Genomic DNA, 14,421 nt, shown 5'->3' on the forward strand with positions numbered 1-14,421 from the left:
TCTAGTGGTAGCATGAGACGGAGTCTACAACCCACACAAGTGGCTCAGGTAGTGCAGCTCATCCAGGATGGCACATCAATGCGTGCTGTGGCAAGAAGGTTTGCTGTGTCTGTCAGCGTAGTGCCTTTTGGCAAACCCCAAGTGGGCTGTTATCTGTCTTTTACTGAGGAGTGGCTTCCGTCTGGCACTCTACCATAAAGGCCTAATTGGTGGAGAGCTGCAGAGATGGTTGTCCTTCTGGAAGGTTCTCCCATCTCCACAGAGGAACTCCAGAGCTCTGTCAGACTGACCGTCAGGTTCTTGGTCACCTCTCTGACCAAGGCCTTTCTTCCCCGATTGCTCAGTTTGGCCAGGCAGCCAGCTCTAGGAAGAGTTTTTACATTTAAGAATGATGGCGGCCACTGTGTTCTTGGGGACCTTCAATGCTGCAGAAATGTGTTGGTACCCTTCCCCAGATCTGTGCCTCGACACAATCTGTCTCGGAGCTCAACGGACAATTCCTTCAACCTCATGGCTTGGTTTTTGCTCTGGCATTCACTGTCAACTGTGGGACCTTATATAGACAGGTGTGTGCCTTTCCAAATCATGTCCAATCAATTGAATTTACCACAAGTGGACTCCAATCAACTTGTATAAACACCTCAAGAATGATCAATGGAAACAGTATGAACCTGTATCATTGCAAAATATCTGAATACTTGTGTAAATAAGGAATTTCTGTTTTTTTATTTTCAATACATTTGCAAACATTTCTAAAAACCTGTTTTCGCTTTGTCATTATGGTGTATTGTGTGTAGATCGCTGAGGATTTTTAACATTTTATTAATCCATTTTAGAATACGGCTGTAACGTAACAAACTGTGGAATTAATCAAGGGGTCTGAAAACTTTTCCAGACGGAACTGTATATTGGGATGCTGTTTTACAAATTCGAATACATGGTAAGTGAGGCGTTCTGTGGGTGATATCGTCTTATTTAAAATTGTGTGAAGTAGTTGGACGGCTAAGCAGAAATATCCACTAGGGCCGTTCATGTTTTGATAAAATCAACAAATGTGGCCTTCTTGTTTATCAATAATATATATATTTTTAAATACTTGGATATGGAAAGAGGTGATAACTCACAGAAGTGTTGGCATCCAGCTCCAGCAGTGCAGCGGTGATGTAGGCAGTGAGCGACACTTGATCCCCGACCCCTCCCTATGACAACAAAGGATGCCAGTAAACGTCATACAGTACTCCAAGGTGTTACAGAGTTTCAAAGTCACTGATGTCAGGTAAAATCATTGCAGTGTTTAAAACATTCAAATGATAATGGTGCAAAGATAAAGAACAGGTGGGTAATAATTTTAAGAGTACTGTTTTGGAGATGCAAAAGCTGTCGGGACTAGTCAGTCAGACTGAGGTCCCTTTAGGGAGGTGGTGTGTTCTCAGGACTGGCTAAAACATGCTTGGGATTCTTGTTGTGCTCAGTATGTGCTCCTTTAGGGCACACGTGGGGTTTTAAGGTCCTCCTGAACAGTACATTATCCTACATGTCAGTGCAATATGAAGTATGTAAAGTACAGTCGTGGCCAAAAGTTGAGAATGACACAAATATTAATTTTCACAAAGTCTGCTGCCTCATTTTGTATGATGGCAATTTGCATATACTCCAGAATGTTATGAAGAGTGATCAGATGAATTGCAAAGTTCCTCTTTGCCATGCAAATGAACTGAATCCCCCAAAACATTTCCACTGCATTTCAGCCCTGCCACAAAAGAACTAGCTGACATCATGTCAGTGATTCTCTAGTTAACACAGGTGTGAGTGTTGACGAGGACAAGGCTGGAGATCACTCTGTCATGCTGATTGAGTTCAAATAACAGACTGGAAGCTTCAAAAGGAGGGTGGTGCTTGGAATCATTGTTCTTCCTCTGTAAACCAAGGTTACCTGCAAGGAAACACATTCCGTCATCATTGCTTTGCGCAAAAAGGGCTTCACAGGCAAGGATATTGCTGCCAGTAAGATTGCACCTAAATCAACCATTTATCAGATCATCAAGAACTTCAAGGAGAGCGGTTCAATTGTTGTGAAGAAGGCTTCAGGGTGCCCAAGAAAGTCCAGCAAGCTCCATGACCGTCTCCTAAAGTTGATTCAGCTGCGGGATCGGGCACCACCAGTACAGAGCTTGCTCGGGAATGGCAGCAGGCAGGTGTGAGTGCATCTGCACACACAGTGAGGCAAAGACTTTTGGAGAATGGCCTGGTGTCAAGAACGGCAGCAAAGAAGCCACTTCTCTCCAGGAAAAACATCAGGGACAGACTGATATTCTGCAAAAGGTACAGGGATTGGACTGCTGAGAACTGGGTTAAAGTCATTTTCTCTGATGAATCCCCTTTCCGGTTGTTTGGGGCATCCGGAAAAAAGCTTGTCCGGAGACGACAAGATGAGCGCTACCATCAGTCCTGTGTCATGCCAACAGTAAAGCATCCTGAGACCATTCATGTGTGGGGTTCAAGACTAGTCATTCAACTGAGACTGCTCTTCTCTGTGTCACGGAGGCGCTCCGCACTGCTAAAGCTAACTCTCTCTCCTCTGCTCTCATCCTTCTAGACCTATCGGCTGCCTTTGATACTGTGAACCATCAGATCCTCCTCTCCACCCTCTCCGAGCTGGGCATCTCCGGCAAGGTCCACGCTTGGATTGCGTCCTACCTGACAGGTCGCTCCTACCAGGTGGCGTGGCGAGAATCTGTCTCCGCACCACGTGCTCTCACCACTGGTGTCCCCCAGGGCTCTGTTCTAGGCCCTCTCCTATTCTCGCTATACACCAAGTCACTTGGCTCTGTCATATCCTCACATGGTCTCTCCTATCATTGCTATGCAGACGACACACAATTAATCTTCTCCTTTCCCCCCTCTGATAACCAGGTGGTGAATCACATCTCTGCATGTCTGGCAGACATATCAGTGTGGATGACGGATCACCACCTCAAGCTGAACCTCGGCAAGACGGAGCTGCTCTTCCTCCCGGGGAAGGACTGCCCGTTCCATGATCTCGCCATCACGGTTGACAACTCCATTGTGTCCTCCTCCCAGAGTGCTAAGAACCTTGGCGTGATCCTGGACAACACCCTGTCGTTCTCAACTAACATCAAGGCGGTGACCCGTTCCTGTAGGTTCATGCTCTACAACATTCGCAGAGTACGACCCTGCCTCACGCAGGAAGCGGCGCAGGTCCTAATCCAGGCACTTGTCATCTCCCGTCTGGATTACTGCAACTCGCTGTTGGCTGGGCTCCCTGCCTGTGCCATTAAACCCCTACAACTCATCCAGAACGCCGCAGCCCGTCTGGTGTTCAACTTTCCCAAGTTCTCTCACGTCACCCCGCTCCTCCGCTCTCTCCACTGGCTTCCAGTTGAAGCTCGCATCCGCTACAAGACCATGGTGCTTGCCTACGGAGCTGTGAGGGGAACGGCACCTCCGTACCTTCAGGCTCTGATCAGGCCCTACACCCAAACAAGGGCACTGCGTTCATCCACCTCTGGCCTGCTCGCCTCCCTACCTCTGAGGAAGTACAGTTCCCGCTCAGCCCAGTCAAAACTGTTCGCTGCTCTGGCACCCCAATGGTGGAACAAACTCCCTCACGACGCCAGGTCAGCGGAGTCAATCACCACCTTCCGGAGACACCTGAAACCCCACCTCTTTAAGGAATACCTAGGATAGGATAAAGTAATCCTTCTAACCCCCCCCTCCCCCCCCTTAAAAGAGTTAGATGCACTATTGTAAAGTGGTTGTTCCACTGGATATCATAAGGTGAATGCACCAATTTGTAAGTCGCTCTGGATAAGAGCGTCTGCTAAATGACTTAAATGTAAATGGGTTGCTTCTCAGCCAAGGGAGTGGGCTCACTCACAATTTTGCCTAAGAACACAGCCATGAATAAAGAATGGTACCAACACATCCTCCGAGAGCATCTTCTCCCAACCATCCAGGAACAGTTTGGTGACGAACAATGCCTTTTCCAGCATGATGGAGCACCTTGCCATAAGGAAAAAGTGATAACTAAGTGGCTCGGGGAACAAAACATTGATATTTTGGATCCATGGCCAGGAAACTCCCCAGACCATAATCCCATTGAGAACTTGTGGTCAATCCTCAAGAGGCGGGTGGACAAACAAAAACCCACAAATTCTGACACACTCCAAGCATTGATTATGCAAGAATGGGCTGCCATCAGTCAGGATGTGGCCCAGAAGTTAATTGACAGCATGCCAGGGCGGATTGCAGAGGTCTTGAAAAAGAAGGGTCAACACTGCAAATATTGACTCTTTGCATCAACTTCATGTAATTGTCAATAAAAGCCTTTGACACTTATGAAATGCTTGTAATTATACTTCAGTATTCCAAAGTAACATCTGACAGAAATTATCTAAAGACACTGAAGCAGCAGACTTAGTGAAAATAATTATTTGTGTCATTCTCAAAACATTTGGCCACGACTGTACTCATATTTGATGTTAGACTATGTATTATTATCAAGTCTTTTGTTTGCTAGTTATCTAGCATTTTATGCAGACTCCACCATTGCACTCTAAATAGAAATGGGACACTTGCACCAGAACCTCCTGCTGAATCTCTGCCCTTAACGTTACCTTGTCACATTTGGTGGCTGCAGTATAATACTCCTCTTATTACCCACTGAGCTCTGACCCCCCTTTACCTTCATGCCGTTATGGAAGAGTTTCCCCACTGACGCGATGCAGCCATCCGTCTGCTGGTGACTGGCCAACCAGGCCTTGGCCTGGGCAATGTGGGCGGGGTCCACAAAGATGTAGGGCTTGGCCCCTCCAAAGGACTTCAGCACAAAGGAGGTGAGCCTGAGAGAACACAGGTCAGATGTCACTGGAGTTACACGGACTAGATGTCGTGAGCCTTGCCTAAACTATGGATCATAGACTCTAGATAACAGTAGCTAGTAGCCATACTGTATGTGCTGAAGCCAACTCTATATTTGCCATAGCACATGCTAGTATGGTTTGAGACCATCACATTCCTACCTTGATTACATACTGCAACCCCCTTTAAACTAATGTAATTTTCATAACAAACAAATGTAAATTGAGGAATCATCTAAGAGAAGGTATTATGACTGTGTGGACAACTGAACTGACCACGTGTTTCCAGACTCATCGCTCTTCCCAAAGGCACTGTAGGAGCCATCGTCATGCTTGTAGTTGAGCTCTCTCTGGTAGCCTGCAACACAAATGGCCAAATGAACAAAGACACTCCTTCTAGGGACTTGTACTGCATGTGGAAGGTGACGTTAACTGGTTCAGAGCCAAATACACTGCTCAAAAAAATAAAGGGAACACTTAAACAACACAATGTAACTCCAAGTCAATCACACTTCTGTGAAATCAAACTGTCCACTTAGGAAGCAACACTGATTGTCAATAAATTTCACATGCTGTTGTGCAAATGGAATAGACAAAAGGTGGAAATTATAGGCAATTAGCAAGACACCCCCAATAAAGGAGTGATTCTGCAGGTGGTGACCACAGACCACTTCTCAGTTCCTATGCTTCCTGGCTGATGTTTTGGTCACTTTTGAATGCTGGCGGTGCTTTCACTCTAGTGGTAGCATGAGACGGAGTCTACAACCCACACAAGTGGCTCAGGTAGTGCAGCTCATCCAGGATGGCACATCAATGCGAGCTGTGGCAAGAAGGTTTGCTGTGTCTGTCAGCGTAGTGTCCAGAGCATGGAGGCGCTACCAGGAGACAGGCCAGTACATCAGGAGACGTGGAGGAGGCCGTAGGAGGGCAACAACCCAGCAGCAGGATCGCTACCTCCGCCTTTGTGCAAGGAGGAGCAGGAGGAGCACTGCCAGAGCCCTGCAAAATGACCTCCAGCAGGCCACAAATGTGCATGTGTCTGCTCAAACGGTCAGAAACAGACTCCATGAGGGTGGTATGAGGGCCCGACATCCACAGGTGGGGGTTGTGCTTACAGCCCAACACCGTGCAGGACGTTTGGCATTTGCCAGAGAACACCAAGATTGGCAAATTCGCCACTGGCGCCCTGTGCTCTTCACAGATGAAAGCAGGTTCACACTGAGCACATGAGCACATGTGACAGACGTGACAGAGTCTGGAGACGCCGTGGAGAACGTTCTGCTGCCTGCAACATCCTCCAGCATGACCGGTTTGGCGGTGGGTCAGTCATGGTGTGGGGTGGCATTTCTTTGTGGGGCCGCACAGCCCTCCATGTGCTCGCCAGAGGTAGCCTGACTGCCATTAGGTACCGAGATGAGATCCTCAGAGCCCTTGTGAGACCATATGCTGACACATACACATTTGTGGCCTGCTGGAGGTCATTTTGCAGGGCTCTGGCAGTGCTCCTCCTTGCACAAAGGCGGAGGTAGCGGTCCTGCTGCTGGGTTGTTGCCCTCCTACGGCCTCCTCCACGTCTCCTGATGTACTGGCCTGTCTCCTGGTAGCGCCTCCATGCTCTGGACACTACGCTGACAGACACAGCAAACCTTCTTGCCACAGCTCGCATTGATGTGCCATCCTGGATGAGCTGCACTACCTGAGCCACTTGTGTGGGTTGTAGACTCCGTCTCATGCTACCACTAGAGTGAAAGCACCGCCAGCATTCAAAAGTGACCAAAACATCAGCCAGGAAGCATAGGAACTGAGAAGTGGTCTGTGGTCACCACCTGCAGAACCACTCCTTTATTGGGGGTGTCTTGCTAATTGCCTATAATTTCCACCTTTTGTCTATTCCATTTGCACAACAGCATGTGAAATTTATTGTCAATCAGTGTTGCTTCCTAAGTGGACAGTTTGATTTCACAGAAGTGTGATTGACTTGGAGTTACATTGTGTTGTTTAAGTGTTCCCTTTATTTTTTTGAGCAGTGTATATACAACAGGTTGTTGCTAGTCAGAGAAGAGATGCACACAGGATCAGACAAACTGTCAAACAGTGTTGATCTTTGCAGAGTCCTGTTCAATCACAGCTCATTATTCAAAAAGAACAAGGCCTACTGCAAATTCTCTTGTCATATCCCATTCTATGCATTAGGTTAAGCAATAGTCTTCAGAATAGATAGCGGTCAATTTCACCAGGGTTGTGTCCAGTAGGGAGATTTTAACATTTTTATTGAGTAAAACGGGGAGTGCAGGCTGTAACTGAACATGTCTGATAATAATTGCTTGATTTTCGTTGCAACATGTTGTGCCTTACTGAACTGGACCCAGTTCACTCACCACTGTCTAGGAAGCCTGTGGCCCTGGTCTGGATCTCCATGGTGAGCTGCCGGGTGCTCTGCAGGTAGTTGAGGATGTAGATGTTGGGAGCAAACAGCACCATGTTCTGCTCTCCACAGCCATAGGGCATCTGCAACAGGCTGTCCAGGTTCTTCATGGCCCGACCCATCAGGTCACCTGGTGAAAGAGACCAACCATTATGACAATCAATCAAACATAGGTCTCTAGTCAATGGCAGTGTATATTCGACCGGCAGATCCCGGTTTCTTACCCTAACCCTAAAATTAACCATGCTTATCCCGATCATAGATCTGCAGGTTGAATATCAACTTCCCTCGTCATGAATAGAGGGATGAAAAATCATCTGCACCAAAATGGAAAACATATCCTGAAAATGTTATAAAACTTTTAAAATCTATATATATTAGGTGTGAAAAAAACTCAGCAAAACAGATGAGGAATTCTCACCCAGTACTGAGAGGGAGGCCTTGGCAGAGCCCTCCACAAACACCTCAGGCAGCTTCAGAGAGATGTCCTTCTCCACTGGGCCCTCTGGTGACGCGAGACAGATAAACGAGACAGACTGAGTGACTTGAGAACCAATTAAAAAGTATCTGTCATCTAAACCACAACAAATGCACGTCAACTTAATCGTCGGGGTAGTTATGAGAAAGTATGACTGATAGAGGTCAGGAGATTACCTGCAGGGCAGAGCAGAGCGTTGTGGCTGACCGTCTCCTGGGTTCCCTCGGCCTGACAGAGAAAGTGAAACAGCACCAAAATTTAAATTTTAAAAAGTGTAATGACAAGTAAATTCTGCCATAGAATTTATATGGTAACCACTTAAAGGTACATTTCACTCAAATGTTTTAGACCTGAAACGTAGACCAATTTTAAGATAAGTCTACGTCCCAGACCATCTGTTATGTAGGTCCAGCTATACAGCTTAATCTAAAAATGTAAAAGATATGCACCAAGTAATTCTTTATTAAAAATATATATACACATTTTCAATTTATTATGCATGGGCCGGAGTCTAACTGCACTTGGGCTTGAAACACCAAACCTCGTTGGTCTCCTCGCATAAAAATATGCAACATACAATAGCAGGGGATATAAATTCTACTGTATTCACCCTTGCCCTAGTGTTACTGAACACCCGGATCTCTTTATAATTAATGTGGGAGAAAAACAGTTGACTTGCTATACAGGACAGACACTCACCTCCACCAGCAGTGTTTGCACAACGGTGTCAATGCGTCCTTTCTCTGGCACCGTGGCCACTTCGTTGCCGCAGAGCTCCTCAGTTTTCAATGCCTCAGCGCTCACTTTCACACTCACCTCCCCTATAGTTCAGGTAAACATTAACATTCCAGTCTAGACCAGTCACTGATGAACCTGCCCCTCCATCAGCTTGCTCCCTTTTACCCCGTCCACCTCCAGCCTCTCAGTCACTCATGTACCCTGGCTCAACTGTTCCCGCCTTCCCTCCTCATTCCTTCCTTTCTTTCTTCCTTCCTTCCTTTCTTCCATTCCCTCGTTCCCTGCCTCCATTTCTCCGATAGCCATGATACCCCTGAGGGAGAGCTTTCTGAGCATGTCATCAGATATCCCTCTCGACTTGTTAGTACAAGCCATTGTCAACAATTCTTTACAGGGCTAGGATATATACAAGGAATTTATTTGAGCCATGTCAATAAGATAAATAATTGAATATTCTTACATTTCAGTCTGACAAGAGCTGTGCAAAGTGAACAACCCTGTCCTTAGGCACCACAGTGGTGCCACAGACGAAACAATTCACATCCTACCTCCTCCACTTTGGTCCTAACCTTTCAACATTTGCATGAATTGAGAGTCTGGATTTCTTAAACCTTAGAGAAGGGTTAGGGGGTAAGGGCCAAGGTGTAGGGAGTAACTGTGGAGTCTATTGCAAGAGCCTTGTGATAGATTGACAGAGAGTACTGTATGGCTCACCTAAAGCAGTTGGGGTGAGGATCCACTTGAAGGTCCTGCTCTCTTCAGCACACAGACACAGTGTGTACTGGCAGCCTTCACATGGCCTGGCTGTGAACTGGTTCGACTCAGCTAGAGTCACCTTCACCTAGGAGAAACACATGGGGTCAATCGCAAGTCTTTACTAGATTCCATGCGTTTCTTCTCTCATCCTTAAAATGTCAGAGCGTCTATAGGTCTACAGGGACTATCCAAATGAAGTGGGACTGGAGAGGTAAAGAAAGAGACAACACTGGGAGGGCTTACCATGATACACTTGGAGAGGTAGTTGAACACTGTGGCCTTGAGTGTGAACACCTCCCCCCGGATGACAGAGTAGGGCAGCGTCAGGCTCACAAAGAAGGGTTGGAAGGCAGTGAGGCCAGTGTTGGGAGCCAGGCCAAAACCCACTGGGGAAGTACAGAACGCTCCTGCAGCCCACTTAGTGATGGTGTCCGGGACAGTCTTCTCAACATTCACTTTTCCTGTATGTCTGGTAGTGGTGAAAAGGGCGCAATAAAAACACAAAATGTATATTAACATTAGAACACATGACATGGTCAATTCAATAAATAAACCTACCCCTTGGACAAAAACATTCATGTAGTTTCAGTATAACCCCATTACAAGGCAGTGTCAGCCCAGCACCCCATGGAAAGGGATGTAATGTTGGACTACAAATATGGCGTCTGTCACAAAGCTTACCCCACAGGAACCAGGTCCCAGATCCAGGTCTCAGGGAAGTACGTGCGGACAGTCTCCTTAGGCCCGTCAGAGGCTCTAGCGGCTGAAGTCCCTAGCATCATGTTGCCCATTAACACTGGATCATCAATTTCTTCTACTGATTTAACTCGGATAGCTGAAAATAGAAACGAATCCTTTATTATTAGGTTAAGACTAGAAAGGTTCACATATTAGAATATATCATACCCTCTTCTACCATACCGTCATATTCCATTGAAAAGGGTATAATACAGTGGTAAGGTTTTTCCACGTCAGAGTTGGTCAGGATCTTGATTCCAACTTCCTAAAATGAAAAGTACATACAATTGTAAAACAGTGTCCGTAAGTAAAGGCCATATCATACCTGTATTTCAGTTTTGCTAAATTATGTGGGTATTGGTTTAAAAACCAAACATTTTTAAAGATACGGTGTATACGTCTTCACAGACTGCATTCCATTTTAATTAATTCAGTGTCTACTTTCTTACTTAAATATTAAGTATTTATTTATACATTTTCCATATTCCAAACAGACAAAAACAATAACATTAAACTTATTTGATCCTCTTACTTTAAAGATGTTGTAAACATCGTTTTTGTCATCTTTGGGGACAAACCAGACTGAGCGTTTTTTCCTGTCAGGTACAGGTGGTGCTTCTAACTCCTCGGACAGTTTAGGGACAGGTAGAGGGGGCACTTCCATCTCCTCTTTAACAATTGGAGGAAATGGTCGGCATGGGTAGGGGTCAAAGTCTTCTACTCTGTATGAATATCCAGACAACTTCTGAACAGGCAGCTGACTGAAGACCTGCGGAGAGAGAAGTAATATACCTCTAGTAATACTGACTTTATAATCCGCAGCATCTTGACACAGTCAGAATGTGGTCGGTGCATGATCAGAGTGTGGTCAGTGCATGGTCAGATTGTGGTCAGAGGTTACAGGGTCAGTACGTAGTTAGGACAAGGTCAGTGCATAGGATAACACCTGGTTTAAATACATATGACAAATACTTGATCTGTACTCGATTTTGCTTGAGTGGTACAAGACAACCAACGAAATAGTCCCACAAGTTGAAACTTCTAAACTAAGTATCAGACAGTGGTTAAAACCTCTAACGAGTCACAAACCCGGATCCGGGATCCCCCCCATCAAAAAAGCTGACTAGCATAGCCTAGCCTAAAGCCACAGGGATATCATATAATAAAATGTTCATGAAATCACAAGTCCAAGACACCAAATGAACGATACACATCTTGTGAATCCAGCCATCATTTCTGATTTTTAAAATGTTTTACAGGGAAGACACAATATGTATTTCTATTAGCTAACCACCATAGCAAAAGACAACTTTTTTTTCTCCACCATTTTTTTCCTGCATAGGTAGCTATCACAAATTCGACCAAATAAAGATATAAATAGTCACTAACCAAGAAACAACTTCATCAGATGACAGTCTGATAACATATTTATTGTATAGCATATGTTTTGTTCGAAAAATGTGCATATTTCAGGTATAAATCATAGTTTTACATTGCAGCCACCATCACAACTCTCACCAAAGCAACTAGAATAACTAGAGCAACGTGAATTACCTAAATACTCATCATAAAACATTTATGAAAAATACACAGCGTACAGCAAATGAAAGACAAAGATCTTGTGATTCCAGACAATATTTCAGATTCTTTAAGTGTTTTACAGCGAAAACACAATTTAGCATTATATTAGCTTACTACAATAGCCAACCACACAGCAGCATTGATTCATGCACGTTAGCGAATAAACCAGCAAAAGATATTCAATTTTTCACTAACCTTCTCAAAACTTCAGATGACAGTCCTATAACATCATATTAGACAATACATATATTGTTTGTTCGAAAATGTGCATATTTAGCGGCACAAATCGTGGTTATACAATGAGAATAGTAGCCAAGCTGCCAACAAAATGTCGGGAGAAATCTTGGGAGAGGCACCTAATCTAATCAATAACTAATCATAAACTTGACAAAAAAAAATACAGGTTGGACAGCAAATGAAAGATACATTAGTTCTTAATGCAACCGCTGTGTTAGATTTTTAAAATTAACGTTACTACGACATACAGCGTGCGTTAAAGCGAGACCGCACCGAAATTAATGGCGGAATAGTAGTTTTACATTTTTCAACAGAACAACGAATTAACATCATAAATAGTTCTTACTTTTTGATGAGCTTCCATCAGAATCTTGTGCAAGTGGTCCTTTGTCCAGAATCATTGTTGCTCGGTTGTAGATTGTCGTCTTCAACTTAGGAATTAGCAGCAAACATTAGCTATGTGGCACAGACGTGTCCAACTCTTCATAACGCAGCACAAAGAAATATCTGAAAATCGCAATATACTGATATAAACTGATATAACTCGGTTTAAAATAACTACATTATGATGTCTTTAACACCTATATCGAATAAAATCAAGGCCTATAACAAGAGCTTTTCAGAATGCCATCCTGAGGTCTGTCTTGCGCCATGACGAACGTTGAAAAGAGTGCACCCCACGTTCCAAGACCCTTTATATGGCCTCAGATCTGCCTAGCAACACCATTCCAATTCTCACTGCTTACTGACATCTAGGGGAAATCGTATGCAGTGCATGTCGACTCATAGATTACATGCAAATTAATAAACTGACCCTGGAACAGAGTGCCCGATTTCAGATTTCTCACTTCCTGACAGGAAGTTAGCTGCAACTTGAGTTCTGTTTTACTCACAGATATAATTCAAACGGTTTTAGAAACTAGAGTGTTTTCTATCCAATAGTAATAATAATATGCATATTGTACGAGCAAGAATTGAGTACGAGGCAGTTTAATTTGGGAACACATTTTTACAAAGTCGAAATGGCGCCCCCCTATTGACAAGAAGTTTACATGGTTAGAGGAAGCTGAAAATGAGCCAAATCCTATCTTGAAAAACATGGGTGCACAAAAACAATGCCAAAGGTGGTGTGATCATGGTTAGGCTTCAGCTTAGTGTGGTGAGTCAATGGTTAGTTAGTTAATGTGACGGGCTGTGTCTTGTCCCAAATGGCACCCTATTCCCTCTATAGTGCACTGACCACAATGAGGCCCTGGTTAAGAGTAGTGCACTACATAGAGAGCCATTTGGGATGCAGGACCATGGAGAACGTACAGAGTCTAGGCTGAGCTCCTGTTCAGGCTGCAGCAGCAGCACACTCTGGTCGATGGCCCTGAGAGAACACAGAGACCCTGGGTGGGCCTGGAGGCTCAGAGAGGTCTTCTCCCCTGGCAACTCCTGGGGGGACGAGAACTTCAGGGACACCTGGAGAGGAGAAAAGCAGGAGACATCACAGAAAATGTTTAAACATATCTACAGTGCCTTCAGAAAGTATTCATACCAATTGACTTAATCCACTTTTTTTTGTGTTACAGCCCAAATTCAAAATTGATTAAATATGTATTTTTTCCTCATCCATCCACACACACACATCCCCATAATGACAAAGTGAAAACACGTTTTTAGAAAAAGATCGCAAATGTATTTAAAATGAAATACAGAAATCTAATTTACATAAGTTTTTCTCCCCCGAGTTAATAGTTTGTATAAGCACCTTTGGTGGCGATTAAAGCTGTGAGTCTTTTTGAGTTTTGCGAACCTAGGGCTGTGGCAGTCAAAAAAAATTGTCAGCCGGTGATTGTCAAGCAAATAACTGGTCGGTCTCACGGTAATTGACCGTTAATTAACAAACATTTAGCATCTCCTGGCTTACACACATAGCATACATCCATTTTTAAAAAGTCTAATAAATCCATGTAATATAGCCTACACCTTCACAATAAATCCATTATTTATTTTAGACGGGTCTAAAGAAACATGATATGAAGAAAATATAGTCTATTTCAGAAGAACAGAACAGCATACTCTGAGTTGTCCTTATGTTAGGTCATGATGAGGCTATGAGTTACACTAGTTAATTAGCAGACATGATTTGCTTATAATTCCATGGCATTATTTTATAGTATGAACAATACAATTGAACAAAGCTGAATAAAATATAAATATTTTCTTCAAAAGATGAGCGCATGTGGCTATTCTGTGGTGAGAGGTTAACAAAGAAATAGGTACTCCTATATGCTTAATTTAGAGTTATTAATTTAACTTGTTGTTCGACAAACGTTGGGCTATATGTTTTGATTTTTAATACATTGTAAGGCTGCATGATGACTAATGATGATTTGAAAAGTCGTTTGAAAGGCATAAGCTCTGCTTTGTTGATAGCGCAGGCTGTACACACTCCAATAGTCTCTCATTCACAATTTGACAAGCACTTGATAATGCCTCACATTTCACGGCGGCATCCCCTTTGTGGCCGTAATGCACCCTAAAAAAAATCCATGCCTTTTGCGGCCCGGAGTGCTGCATTGTGCCCTTCGACTGCGCCTCTC

The 14,421-nt window shown here is 44.2% G+C and overlaps 1 protein-coding gene across 2 annotated transcripts in view; it reads right to left on the reverse strand.

Annotated features, from left to right (window-relative positions):
* Positions 1 to 14,421, reverse strand: part of LOC120028336 (alpha-2-macroglobulin-like) — a 40,478-nt gene that overhangs the window by 13,063 nt on the left and 12,994 nt on the right. Inside the window, exons 15-27 of one of the 2 annotated variants that reach the window (XM_038973553.1) lie at positions 13,148 to 13,297; positions 10,548 to 10,784; positions 10,184 to 10,280; positions 9,959 to 10,112; positions 9,521 to 9,746; positions 9,236 to 9,362; positions 8,483 to 8,604; positions 7,960 to 8,011; positions 7,727 to 7,810; positions 7,259 to 7,435; positions 5,157 to 5,238; positions 4,706 to 4,862; positions 1,125 to 1,199 (exon numbers count right to left, since the gene is read on the reverse strand). In XM_038973553.1, the coding sequence (XP_038829481.1) occupies positions 1,125 to 1,199; positions 4,706 to 4,862; positions 5,157 to 5,238; positions 7,259 to 7,435; positions 7,727 to 7,810; positions 7,960 to 8,011; positions 8,483 to 8,604; positions 9,236 to 9,362; positions 9,521 to 9,746; positions 9,959 to 10,112; positions 10,184 to 10,280; positions 10,548 to 10,784; positions 13,148 to 13,297 (1,740 nt within the window). The remainder of the gene's footprint in view (positions 1 to 1,124; positions 1,200 to 4,705; positions 4,863 to 5,156; positions 5,239 to 7,258; positions 7,436 to 7,726; positions 7,811 to 7,959; positions 8,012 to 8,482; positions 8,605 to 9,235; positions 9,363 to 9,520; positions 9,747 to 9,958; positions 10,113 to 10,183; positions 10,281 to 10,547; positions 10,785 to 13,147; positions 13,298 to 14,421) is intronic. The other variant, XM_038973554.1, reaches the window with a different exon arrangement.

The sequence above is a fragment of the Salvelinus namaycush genome, chromosome 34 (genome assembly GCF_016432855.1).
Source record: "Salvelinus namaycush isolate Seneca chromosome 34, SaNama_1.0, whole genome shotgun sequence".
In the NCBI taxonomy this organism is placed as follows: domain Eukaryota; kingdom Metazoa; phylum Chordata; class Actinopteri; order Salmoniformes; family Salmonidae; genus Salvelinus; species Salvelinus namaycush.